Source organism: Prosopis cineraria, unplaced genomic scaffold (assembly GCF_029017545.1).
Source record: "Prosopis cineraria cultivar Desert tree isolate PC_DT_omini unplaced genomic scaffold, ASM2901754v1 PC6, whole genome shotgun sequence".
In the NCBI taxonomy this organism is placed as follows: domain Eukaryota; kingdom Viridiplantae; phylum Streptophyta; class Magnoliopsida; order Fabales; family Fabaceae; genus Prosopis; species Prosopis cineraria.
Window position 1 is genome coordinate 27,218 of NW_026555337.1, and position 13,546 is coordinate 40,763.

Here is a 13,546-nt window from a genome sequence, read left to right on the forward strand (position 1 = left end):
ACCCTACACCCTAAACCCTCAGCCCTAAGCCCTCAACCCTAAACCCTAATAAACCCTAAGCCCTAAAAAACCCTAAAACCCTAAACCCAAAAACCCTAAAACCTTAAACCCCAAACCCTAAACCCTAAACCCCAGACCCCAAACCCCAAACCCTAAACCCCAGATCCTTAACCCCAAACCCTTAACCCTAAACCCTAAACCCTCAACCCTCAAACCTCAACCCAAAAACCTAAACCCTAAAACCCAAACCCTAGACCCTAAGCCATGAAACCCTAAACCCTTGACCCTAAACGCTAAACCCTAGACCCTTGACCCAAGACCCTAACCCTAAATCCTTACCCCTACCCTAACCTCTAACCCCTAGACCCTAAATCCTAGATCCTAGACCCTAAATTTTAAACTCTAAGTCCTTAAACCCTAAAACCTTAAACCCCCAAATCCTAGACCCTTAACTACAAGCACCAAACCCTATGCCCAAAGCCCAAACCCCTAAACCCTATAACCCTGAAATACCTGAAACCCTAAACCCCCTAAACCCTAAACCCTCCAACCCTCTACCCTCCCCCAAACCCTGAACCTTGAACCTTAAACCTATTTGTCTCTTCATGTACTCTGCTACGTAAATTATTGATAAATTCTTTATTTCTTGAATTTTATTTATTATTTCTGACATTTATGGATTGGCTCCCATAGTGAAATTTGATGAATACTAGAGGTATTTGCATATTTCACAAGTAGTTTTTTGAAGGAACCTTAAGGAAAATGACATTCATGTTTTAGTCATTAGGGTGGCATTTTAGGATAATGAAGTGATACAAAAGGAAGGAGAAAGGAAAAAAAAGAATATTAAAAAAAATAAAGGGATCAGTATAGAAAGAGAAGAAAATTCAAAGGAGGAGCAAGATAGAAGTAATTCTTATTCAATCAAATGTGCGTCTATAAAGCTAAAGTGTTATTTATAGATCTCAACCTTAACCCTAAGGTTGGATACAAGAAATTATTGAAATCCTAAAATTAAATGAAAAGAAAATAATAATTCAAATATTATGATGATTAAAACAAAATATTCTTAATTAATAAAATATCCTAATAAAATATCTTCACTCTTTCAATCTTCTCAAATTTTCAATATCTTCAATTACTACTTTTTCTTTTTCTTTCTATCATTTCTCCCCTACTTGAAGAACTCTCCTCCAGAGCGTAAAATTATAGATATACTTTGGAAGTACGATGGGATCAAGAGATTCTAAGTCATTGTTATAATTGGGAACCCCTTCCAACAAATCAGATACCAATAAATGGCATCAAGTAAATAGTAAAAAATTTAAGCATGTAGAATCACAGGGTGTAATTCTTGAAATCATTTCCAACAAACAAGATAATATTGAAGGGGACCACGTGATTCAAGAATAATTTGTTCTTTTAAAGCTACAATAACCTTAGTGCTATATGGTATAGCAAACCAACAAGGTAAAACAGGAGCAGGATCCAACTGCAAACCATCATCAATAGTTTCAAAAGGAATAGCCATCATGGGTAGAATTTGTATATGCAATTACTTTATTATGTTATTGACTTCTACTTGTTTCTCAACATCACCTATTTGTAGAGGGGATACAAAATCTTTGATATGGTTTGAAACCTCCATCATGTCCAAATTATCACATACCTCCATCTCAAAATCATCAATGTTATTACTTTTTAGTATCATTGATATACGAAAAAGGTCTTTGTTAGGCATACCATCCCCTTCAAAAGTCAAAATAGTATGGTTTTTGTGCAATTTTAAGATACTATTGATAAGATTAGAAGTTTTTTCCTTGCAATATGAATTCTCTTTCTCAATTTGATAGTAATGTTCTTCTTTTAATGTTGATCAAAGAGAGCTTTAGAGTTCATCAATTTTATCTCTCCTAAATTCAAAACATGAATATATGAAATTCAAGTTTGATTGATCAACCAAATCACACTTATTTTGACATTGATGATGATTATACCAATAATAATCAATATAATCATATTGACTGTCGATATAATCATATTGATAATTAAATAAGATCATAATATCACGATTGAAAGTAGTTTTTTTTTTTGTGATTGTAGACAATGAAAGGTGAGATTTTTTTTACTGGGAGGATCTAATATCCTATTTAAGAAAAGGTTTCAAAGTTGCCCTCACCTAAAAGGTGAAGACCTTATTTAACAAGTCTAACCCTTCAAGAATTCAAAAATTTCTCAAGAATCAAACATGCTAAATAAGTAACAACTTAAGTAAAGTTTTCACAGTAATCTTCGGGGCTTAAAAACCCCTTAAGGAAATTGATAGAAACTTCAACTAACCTAGGATAGATTTTGACCTAAATATAAGGCCAAACTATTTATAATGTGAATTTTTTTTAAGGGTTAAATTAGAGGAAAAATCAAATGTTCATAACTTTTAGAGGTAGGAGATCGAACAACCTTACCGATGAACTTAAGGAGCCTTAAGTTATAAACTCATCTAAGCGTTTCCGTACGTATGATGACTTGGTACTAATAAGGTATTTTAGAGTGAGCTTGGTGATAAAAATGGAATGAGAACATTGGCTCCGATGCCAATTGATACAAAATGAGAAAGGAAAAAGGGGATAAGAGTATAGAAAAGAGAAAAAAGAATCAGTAGAAAGAAAAGAAAATTTAAAAGAGAGACAAGATAACAATTATTTTTATTTAATTAAATGTGCGTCTACAAAACAAATAAATTAAGGCATTATTTATAAACCCCAACATTAACCCTAAAATTAAATGCAAGAAATTCTTGAAATCCTAATATCAAATGAAAATATAATAATAATTTAAATATTATGACACTTAAAACAAAATATTTTTAATTAATAAAATATCTTAATAAAATATATTCAATTTCTTAATCTGTTCAAATTTTTAATGTCTTTATTTACTTCTTTTTCACTTTCTTCCCATCATGAAGTTGTCCACTAGGGTTGAATGATGATGTTAATGGCTCAGGTTTGCCAAGTAGCTTGAGGGGCTGCTGTTCACGCAATAAATAATAACAAAATTAGATAATCTAAAGTCCGAACATATATCCTGTGCAGTGGCATGGATATTGTTTAACTAATTTTCTTGGAAGATAGAAGTGATTGAGCTTATAATTATTTTAATTTTAATTATTGTTAATATAATAATCTGTCCTTCTGTCAACATCATAATTCATCAGTCAAACTGTAGTTTTAATAAGAGTGCGAAATTGTTTCTATCCGTAAGCTACGAGTATACCTAGCCTTTCTTCCCGCTCATTTACCTCATGTACTTCCCTTTCTCTCGGAACTCCCTTCACACTTTTTTCTCCTTCTTTATTTTGGCTCTCTTCTATGGATCTCATTCCATTTTCTCTCCCCTAATTCTTGTTTAGATACCACTCCGTCGTTCTCTAATTATGAACAGTTCCTGGTTATCATCCAAAAATCATGGATGAGCGAACTGAAGGCGATGATAACGAGGTCTTGGCTGGGTTGAGCTCTCTTCCTCCTCATCGTAAAGCCCATTCTTATAGCCAACAATTGCGGTCCACCTCCGCTCAAAACTCCCATCAGCAACTTCGAAAACATAGTCTAGATGAAAATCGAATACCCATCAATATCGGCTCCTTTTACAACTCGTACGATGACGACGACTTTTTCCCCTACTCCTCCACCAACCATGCTATTGCGGGTAATGATAACTACATGTCGCAAAATAGTGACAGTGGTGGAAATGTCGATAACTTGTTACAATTCCAACCTTTGCCGGAATTTATTGGGAACGGCGGTGGAACAGGGATATTCAGGGTACCGATTCGTTCGGCTGTCCATCCAGGTCGACCACCTTACCTCGAGTTACGACCCCATCCATTAAGAGAGACGCAAGCAGGGAAATTCCTTAGGAACATTGCTTGTACAGAATCACAATTGTGGGCTGGGCAAGAAAGTGGGTTAAGGGTGTGGGAGTTTCAAAATGCCTATAAATCTGGTTGTGGTCTCGGTGGAAGAGTACGAAGAGGTGATGAGGACGCAGCACCATTTTATGAATCATCAGACACCTCTCCTATAATATGCTTGGCAGTTGACCATGGGAATAAGTTGGTGTGGAGTGGGCATAAGGATGGAAAGATTAGGTCTTGGAAAATGGATCGATCCTTTGGCAATGCCATTAAGGAAGGTCTTTCATGGCAAGCACACAAGGGTCCCGTTCATGCCATGGTCATAAGTACCTATAGTAAGGCTAACTTTCTCATTTTTCTTCTTCTACAATTAATGGATTCGACAATTTGAAGCATATATACCATGAAGAATAATTTTAAAAAGAAAAAAGAAAAGAAAAGAAAATTCTAGTTGTCATCATCACTTTTGTTTACAACATTAATAAATTTACTTTACTTATTTTAACTTAGTGCTCCATGTTGCTTTTCTTGGGTAGGTGATATCTGGACAGGTTCAGAAGGGGGTGTCATAAAGATTTGGCCTTGGGAATCCATTGAAAAGTCTCTTTCCCTGTCTCCAGAAGAGAGGCACATGGCAACATTACTGGTGGAGAGGTCATGCATTGATCTTAGAAGTCAAGTCACTGTAAATGGTGTTTGTAGTTTATCTTCTCAAGGGGTGAAGTGTTTGCTATCAGACAACGTCAAAGCTAGAGTCTGGTGCACAAGTCCTCTATCCTTCTCACTATGGTAAACTTCATGTTCCAATGACATATAAGAATATTCCCAAGTATTTCTTATTAATTTGCATTTTTACAATTATCTATTAATTAACTTTGTCAAGCATTATATTGGGGAAATTTTATGGTGCCTTCTAATCCAATTTTTTGTCATAAGAATATATTCCCAAGTATTTCTTATTAATTATATCTCTCATTACACAAATGGAAAACTAAAGAATCAATCTATTTACAGGGATGCTCGTACAAAAGACCTTTTAAAGGTATTTAATATTGATGGTCAAACGGAGAACCGAGTTGACATGTTGCCTGTGCAGCAAGATCATGCAATAGATTTAGATGAAATGAAGGTTAAGTTTGTTCCTACTTCCTCCAAAAAGGAGAAATATCAGGGGACTAGCTTTCTACAACGATCACGTAATGCCATAATAGGAGCTGCAGACGCTGTCCGTCGAGTTGCAACAAAGGGAGCTGGGGCTTTTGCAGAAGAGACTAAAAGAATAGAAACTATTGTGCAAACAAGGGATGGATCCATTTGGAGTGGATGTACAAATGGCTTGCTAGTGCAGTGGGATGCAAATGGGACTCGTGTACAAGATTTTAATCACCATCCTTATGCAGTCCAATGCTTCTGCACATTTGGAACACGGATATATGTAGGTTACGTGAGTGGTATGATCCAAGTACTAGACCTCGAAGGCAATATAATTGCCGGATGGGTTGCTCATAATAGTCCTGTGATTGGATTAGCTGTTGGTAATAATCATGTTTTTAGCTTGGCTACTCATGGTGGCATACGCGGATGGAACACTGCATCACCAGGTCCCATTGACAACATTATAAGGTCAGAATTGGCTGAAAAAGAACTTATTTACACCAGGCGGCACAATGTCAGAATTTTGATTGGCGCATGGAATGTCGGGCAAGGTAGAACTTCTCAGGAATCTCTTACGTCATGGTTGGGATCAATTATATCAGATGTGGGCATTGTTGTGGTTGGTTTGCAAGAAGTAGAAATGGGTGCAGGTTTTCTTGCAATGTCTGCAGCGAAAGAAACTGTAAGACGTTATTCATATGTTGATGCATTTGACCCTCATATAACAATAATTTTCTAGGTTATATCATGCTAAATGTTGTCATAGAGAATTCTTATCTTATTATGTTTCATATTACATTACATCATATTGAAATACCATCATGTTTTTAGCTTAACTACTCATGGTGTCATGAAAACGCGGATGGAGCACGGCATCACCAGGTCCAATTGACAACATTAATTATAACATCATGTCAAATGTTGAATAAATAATGTTTACTGTGCCATACTTCCAAGTGATATGGTCATATGCATTCTGTATATCCACTAGATACAATTTTTTCTCTCTTTTCACCATTTTGCTTTCATTTTAAGATTTATTGGTATATAGACAATTGGAAACATTTTATGTCCATGGATCATGTTAAATGTTGGGTGCCAATTGTAGGTCGGACTTGAAGGAAGTTCAGTGGGGCAATGGTGGCTAGATACAATTGGAAAGGCCTTAGAAGAAGGAAAAGCTTTTGAACGCATGGGTTCGAGACAACTTGCTGGCTTGCTTATATCTCTTTGGTGAGTGACTGCCAATTTGTCCTCTTGAATATTTAAAGTTAATCAATGTAATTATAAGTTGAAGTTCCTCATGCAGGGTAAGAAAAAATCTTAGAACGCATGTAGGAGACATTGATGCTGCGGCAGTCCCATGTGGCTTTGGTCGTGCAATTGGTAACAAGGTCTGTGTAATATTGCTATAACTACTTACTTGATAAGATAATACACTTCCTTGGTGCCAATATTAGGTAATTTTATTATATCCCCATGTTTTCACACACAAGCCAGCCAATTCAACCAAAAATCCCACCTAACATATAATCCATAACAAACTGGACAGAAAAACTAGCCAGGAACTAACAACCTGTAGAAAAAATATAGACAAATATGGATCTAAACCATGATTGAATGAAGGCCTTCATTCAATACCATTAATTCTCCCTAGAATCGAACAAACAATTAATTTATTTAAATATTTAAGTTATAGAATTCTAGCAAGATCAATTGCTAACCTAATACAAATTAAACAAATAGAAATTATGTAAAATTGAGTGCGGACACTTATTCTCTTGAAGTGAGGTAAACACAAGTGAATAGAAAGTGGATTGTGTTTTGCTAACACCAAAACGATTTTTCTGGCCATGCAAACACCAAAAAAATTGTTAAAATAATTTCAAACTATCCATGTTTATTTTACAATACAAAATAGATGTTTAAAATGGTAACTAAAATAAAAATAATAAAAAAGACATTTGTCTCCTTTAGATTAATAATGTAGACCGTCAATATTTTAAAATTATTTTATAACCCAAAAGCAAACATATTTTAATTTTATGTTCCAAACTATGATTTTATGAAGTACTTTATATTTTAGTTTCTGAATTATTCGAATAATTTTAAATATTATAATTAATTAATATAAATATTTTTTATGGTGAACTGTAACTTTTATCTAGTGTAGATGTAGATATTTATGAAGTTGAATTGCATAACATATATAAATGTTAAGTTCATGATCATGGCCTCCTGCTCTCCATTCATTAGACACTTTTCTCCGTATATTGCGCGAGATTTAAAGAATAAGCCACGCTGCTTAGGGATTGTAAATTGTACCATTTGATATAATATTTTTTAGGTTAAAGTGTACTTTTAGTCTTTTAATTTTACATAAGATTTTAATTTAATTTTTTAATTTTATAAAATATTTTTTTAGTCCTTTAATTTTAATATCATTAGTTATAAATAATTACATTTTATGTTAATCATTGTTATTTTAAAAAAATAAAATTAATATGTCAACATTTGAAAATATCTTGTTAATATTTAAAGGTTTAATGTAAAAATTTATTAAAATAAAACTAATAATGTTAAAATTTAAGAACAAAAAAGACACTTTATAAAGTTAAAGAAGTAAAATAAAATATTGTGTAAAATTAAAGGACTAAATATATACTTTAACTTATTTTTTATTTTATGTATTGACATATTGATTGTTGTAATGATCACATAAAAACAAAATGGAAAAACTTACTCCCTCCGTTTAAAAATATAAGACATTTTTAATCGATTATCACCCCCTAATAAAGTAATTACCTACTTTTAAATTAATCCTATCTTTTTATATTTACCTCTATTAAACACCCTATAATAAATATAAAATTATCTATCAATAAGGGCACTTTTGAAAAAAAGAGAGTGACTACACCTCAAAAGACTAAAAAGGCTTTACATTTTTTAATATCCAACTCCTCAAAAAATATTTTACATTTATATATTTCAAGTATTCATTTTCAAATTAAATAAAAATATATGGACTTTTATGTATTTTTATTATGTAATAAATTTTTTTTATTAATATTATTAACATGTTAAAATTCATTTGTCTTAATTTAGCAGGATAAAAGGTATATTAAATATATAGACCAAGTACTTGAGTATTTTCAAAAAAAAAATTAAGTAAATTAAACTACAGTTTTCCAGACCATGATAAAATATAAACATACATAATGCTTAGAGATAGTTAATTAATTTTCACTTAAGGCTAGGTAAATATGAGCTGAGATATGAATATTATTAAAGATTTAAACCCTACGTTAAAAAAATAGGTATTTTATGTATCGTTATTAAAGATTTAAACTCCTATGTAAAAAAAATAGTTATTTTATGTATCATTTGTTAAAGTATTTCCCTTCCAAATGAGCTGCCATATGCATAATTGCCTATGTTTTAAACAACAGATTCAATCAATACTAAAAAAAACTTAATTATCGACTTGTATTTCGTGCCACCTTAATTCAACAAGTACGATCGATATCATACATAGCAACCCCAAGAAATTTGGATATCAATGTTTCTTTAAAGGAGAATGACAATAGCTGAGGAAGGTCAAAAAAAGACAATGGCTGAGGTTGTCGTTCTAGTTTTCTGGTAAATGGGACGAAAATGATTTTAATTTCAGCTTGAGATGAAAAAGATTTTAAAATTCCAGTGGGGAACCAAGGGTCAATTAAGTAACTCGACACCGATAATCCACAATTTAACATTGATATTTTAAAATTTGACACTAATATATTCTAGATTCCACTACATTTTTGTTTGCAATTTTAAACTGATTTAATTAAATTTTAATAGTACTTATTATTAATATACTTTTACAAATATCAAAAATGAATCATCAAATTTAATCTAGCGATATATAAAATATTGCAGTTGTAAGTGGAAAGAAGCCATTTCCAAATTTCCAAATGTTCCAAGATTTGATACTAAAAAATTTTGTTAAAAATTAAAGTGGATTGTTGCAACTTTTTTTCCAAAGTCATCTTAGTAGTTTCATGGTAAAATTAATAGCATTGAATAGAAGATTTTTATAATGTCAAAATAAACTACATATCAAAACAATTCTAGGTCTGCAAGACGAAAAATAAGAGTAGTCTCTATAATTGTGCATGGACATGCAATAGTTTGCTTCTGTCTTTCAAAAGTACAACTCATATAGTTAAAATTGATCATACAGGGAGGTGTGGGTTTGAGAATCAGAGTCTATGATAGAATAATGTGCTTTGTGAATTGTCACTTAGCCGCACATTTGGAAGCAGTGAATCGGCGAAATGCTGATTTTGATCACATTTATCGAAATATGGTCTTTAGTCGATCATCAGCCGCTCCAGCCGGTATAGTGAACTGCATGTTTATTAATGTATTACTTTCTTTCCCTATATGAATTTATATTGCTCACTTTATTCTTTTTTCTCTCCTCTCCTTTACAGCTGGTGCCTCGACTGCTTCTCAAATTCGCGGTGCAAATGTGAGATTATTTTTACTTTGCTGATTAGTTTATGTGTAGTTAATTGAACCAATATCATTTTCATAACAATTATAAAAGCTTCATCGTGCCATGCATATATAGGCTATGGGTATCAACACCGAAGAAGCAAAACCTGAATTATCTGAGGCAGATATGGTGGTCTTCTTCGGTGATTTCAACTATCGACTCTTTGGTATATCTTATGATGAAGCTAGGGATTTTGTTTCACAAAGATGCTTTGACTGGCTTAGAGAAAAGGATCAACTTAGGAAAGAGATGAAAGCTGGAAAAGTTTTCCAAGGAATGCGAGAGGCACTCATTAAATTTCCTCCTACTTATAAATTTGAGAGGCATAAAGCAGGTCTTGCAGGTAATTTACATTTCACGCGCACATTAATGCTCCTTTCTGCTTCGATGGATTGATTTTATATTTAGTTTGTTTCCTCATTATTTAATTAGTTCAAGGATAGTTTTAGTTTTCATGATACATCATTGGGGCCTACTGAAACTTTTTTAAAGCATGATTTATACATGGATATTGATTATGGGCATAGTTAATGTTAGGATTAGTGAGCCATTAATAGCATACACGCTAGGCTTTTTAAGGTTTGTAATTTTGGGTGGAACCGTGGGGGAAAACTCCCTTGACGATAAACTGCATTATTTTTCATTATATTATTTGTTTTGTTTGCAATACATCATTAGTTTAAAAATAGCACTCCTTCCGTTTAAAAATATAAAATATTTTTAGTTTTTTAAGATTTGTGATCATTGTTTCTTTCTTCAAAAGCGTCCTCGTCTTTATTAATTAAATTATTTTATATTTATTTTAAAGTAAAATAACCTTATTAAATAAGGATGAATATAAAAAGATACGATTAATTTAAAAATAAATAACTACTTTATTAAGGTGAGATTTAATTGAAAATGCCACTTAGTGAATGACAGAGGGAGGAGCAATTAGTAAATAACAAAATAAAATACAAAAATGCAGTAAGCCATAAAATCCTCACATTCAATGCATGTTGGGCATTGTAGTTGTAAGAGTTCATCAATACTTGAGAATTCATGCTTGACCAAAAATAAATAAAATAGCAAATTACATGATGATTTTATGAGGATGCATGTCAATCATATATTTCTTTACAGCGGCATGAATAATTGGATTAAGGTATATGGCGTAGCAAAAGGTAACCAAGTCGTGATTTGGTGTTCTATTTATTTATTGTGTGCTGGTATCTCTATGGATATCTATAATACCATGTGAGATGCTCATCAGGTGAGAGGTTTTGTGATGCTCACCAAATTCGAATTTAAAATCATCATCAAAATATATATATTAAAGTAATAGATAACCTAAACTTGCCCAATACCAAACCTACATCTTTTTTAGAATCTACATTTAAACTTTAAACAAAAGAAAAATATATAATGTCATTAATTGGATTAATTTATTAGAGATTTATCATCCAGTGATCGAATTTCCTTGATTTGTGGGATTTAACTGACAACATCATTTCTTAATATTTTTTAAGGATATGATTCTGGAGAGAAAAAGCGAATTCCTGCGTGGTGTGACAGAGTAATATATCGCGATACGCGGTCTACTCCAACATTTGAGTGCAGTTTAGGGTGTCCCGTTGTGTCATCAATTGTACAGTATGTCATATATGGTCATCTTTTGCTTTCTACCATCAGTTTTTTTTTTTCACTTGGTTGTCATCTTAATTAGCAGTCAATTGCCAGGTATGACGCATGCATGGATGTGACTGACAGTGATCACAAACCTATCCGATGTAAATTCAATTTGAAAATTGCTCGTGTCGATAGATCAATAAGGAGAATGGAATTAGGGGGAATTATGACATCGAATGAGAAAATCAAATCCATGCTTGAAAGCTTAAATTGTGTTCCAGAAACCATTGTAAGCCCAGACAATATAGTCCTTGAAAAGCAGGAGACGTCATTTCTCTGTATTAGGAATAAAAGTATGAAGGATAAGGCTATATATAAGATCACTTGTGAATGCCAATATATAGTGGCAACTAGTGCAGAAGCGCCAAATTACAATCCAAAAGGTGCCTTCGGCTTTCCCAGATGGCTTGAGGTATGTACTTTATGCTTCACTTTATGATCTTTGTTGGGGGCTTTCCCAGGTGCCTTCACATGGATGTCTTGTTCGCTTGTTGGGGGCTTGGACGAAATATGAAGATAATAAAGTGTTGAGATGCATTTTAAAAAAATATGAGAGGATATAGCCTATTTAGTTAACTCAGTCTAAATAACTTACTTAGCGTATATATGACCGATGAGCCTAAAAATTTGTCTTTATGAATACATTTTTAACCATTTCAAAAATTGTAATGTGTGTGTGTGTGTGTGTGTGTGTGTGTGTGTGTGTGTGTGTCATTTAGTTGCTTGTTTTACAAGTAATCATAACAATACTGTATTAATAGCAGATAATTGTCAAAAGATACAACTTTTCGCGGCATTCGCAGGGCACATATATAAGTTGTGACTTTCACTATGAGGGCTGACTAAAACATGCCATGCTCAATAAAATAAGCATTAGGTTTCTAGTGGAATTTCTTTCCACTACTAGTAATGTATGGTTGATTCTATTTATTCAGCAAGTACGTAACACCATTTTATTTTTAATCTATAATTATGTGCATATATCAATTTTTTCTGCCTGAATAATTATAATTATCCAGCTTTGCGGTTTCCCCCCACCTTTATTTTTTGTGAAGAATTTTTAACGGATATTAGAAATGAAATTTCTATTAAGAGAATATTTCTCCATATAGTTGTACATATAGAGTTTGGGAAGCATGCTTTCTATCACATTTATTATCATGATGTTAATATCATTAATGTCGGATAAATATTTTTTTCCCATTGGAAACATATGTAGAAGAGAAAATGAGATACAAACAAATCCTTATATGTACGTATCAGGGAGGGAAGGACATTCATCTATTCTTTACGTGGAATGTCACTTAGGATCGTAAACTTAATATAGATCGAGTTGTTTGCTTGGCTGCTATTGACTTACCTATTTAAAGTAATGTCATTTTGTGAATAAATTAGGTCACTCCAGCTGCTGGCATAATTAAACCAGAGCAAAATGTGGAAGTGTCCGTACGTAATGAGGAATTTCATTCATTGGAAGCATCTGTAGATGGAATACCACAGAAGTTGTGGAGTGAAGACACCCGATATAAGGAAGTGATCTTGGTTGTTCATGTCCATGGTAGTTTCTCAGAGAAAACTTATAGTCAGAGGATTCGTGTGCGTTCATGCTTATCTGCTATGACAATTCGAAACGATTTAAAATCCAACAGTGTGAAAAGAAACCAAGGAGGATGAATGTCTAGACAAGGATTTTCTACAATTTTTATGTGATTGATGGTATGCAATAATTTCAGAAATCCATGAACGGATGATAAGCAATATAAACGGTAGATATCATCAGAGGAAAAAGCATGTATACTGAAAAAAGTTGTGAAACATACAAAGCAATTTTGCTTAGGTGAACCTAGGTCGTTGATCATGATGTAAATACTCAATTCTCTTTGATCAATGTAGTTATTCATTTTAGGGTAGGTAGTGGTAAAGTCCCGTCACATTGATGGGAGGGAGATGCCTCTTCCTCAATATTTTGGTTTTTTGTACGATATAATGAAACATTTGATTTTATGACATCGTATATTGCTCATCATATTTGAAGTAGCTCATTCGTTGTGGTCTTCAATTAAAAAAAAAGATTAAAGTATATTTTTAATTATCTAACTTTATATAAAATTTCAATTTAATCATTTAATTTTGTAAAACATCTTTTTAATCCTTTAACCCCAACATCGTCAGTTTCAAATAATTATTTTTTATGTCAATCATTGTTATTTTTGAAAAAAAATTAAACTTAATATGTCAACATTTAAAAATATTTTATTAAT

The 13,546-nt window shown here is 32.5% G+C and overlaps 1 protein-coding gene across 2 annotated transcripts; it reads left to right on the forward strand.

Moving 5' to 3' along the window:
- Nucleotides 1–3,333: 3,333 nt before the first annotated feature.
- LOC129314412 (type I inositol polyphosphate 5-phosphatase 12-like) lies at nt 3,334–13,292 on the forward strand. Of its 2 annotated transcripts, none has more exons than XM_054957854.1 (11): nt 3,334–4,254; nt 4,456–4,708; nt 4,934–5,756; nt 6,183–6,307; nt 6,384–6,468; nt 9,300–9,456; nt 9,553–9,590; nt 9,693–9,960; nt 11,126–11,249; nt 11,337–11,697; nt 12,681–13,292. In XM_054957854.1, exons 1-11 carry the CDS (start codon nt 3,468–3,470, stop codon nt 12,957–12,959), a joined length of 3,300 nt encoding a protein of 1,099 aa, XP_054813829.1. In that variant the 5' UTR covers nt 3,334–3,467; the 3' UTR covers nt 12,960–13,292. The 2 variants fall into 2 exon arrangements, with proteins under 2 accessions (XP_054813829.1, XP_054813831.1); XM_054957856.1 differs by having other exon boundaries at nt 12,691–12,826.
- The last annotated feature ends 254 nt before the right edge of the window (nt 13,293–13,546 follow it).

What these genes read in the sequence shown, in the direction of transcription:
- LOC129314412 (XM_054957854.1), top strand. Translation starts at nt 3,468, where the DNA reads ATGGATGAGCGAACTGAAGGCGATGATAACGAGGTCTTGGCTGGGTTG. An exon ending in CATGGTCATAAGTACCTATA is followed by an intron (nt 4,255 to 4,455) that starts GTAAGGCTAACT and finishes TTTCTTGGGTAG; the next exon opens with GTGATATCTGGACAGGTTCA. An exon ending in GCTTTCCCAGATGGCTTGAG is followed by an intron (nt 11,698 to 12,680) that starts GTATGTACTTTA and finishes TGAATAAATTAG; the next exon opens with GTCACTCCAGCTGCTGGCAT.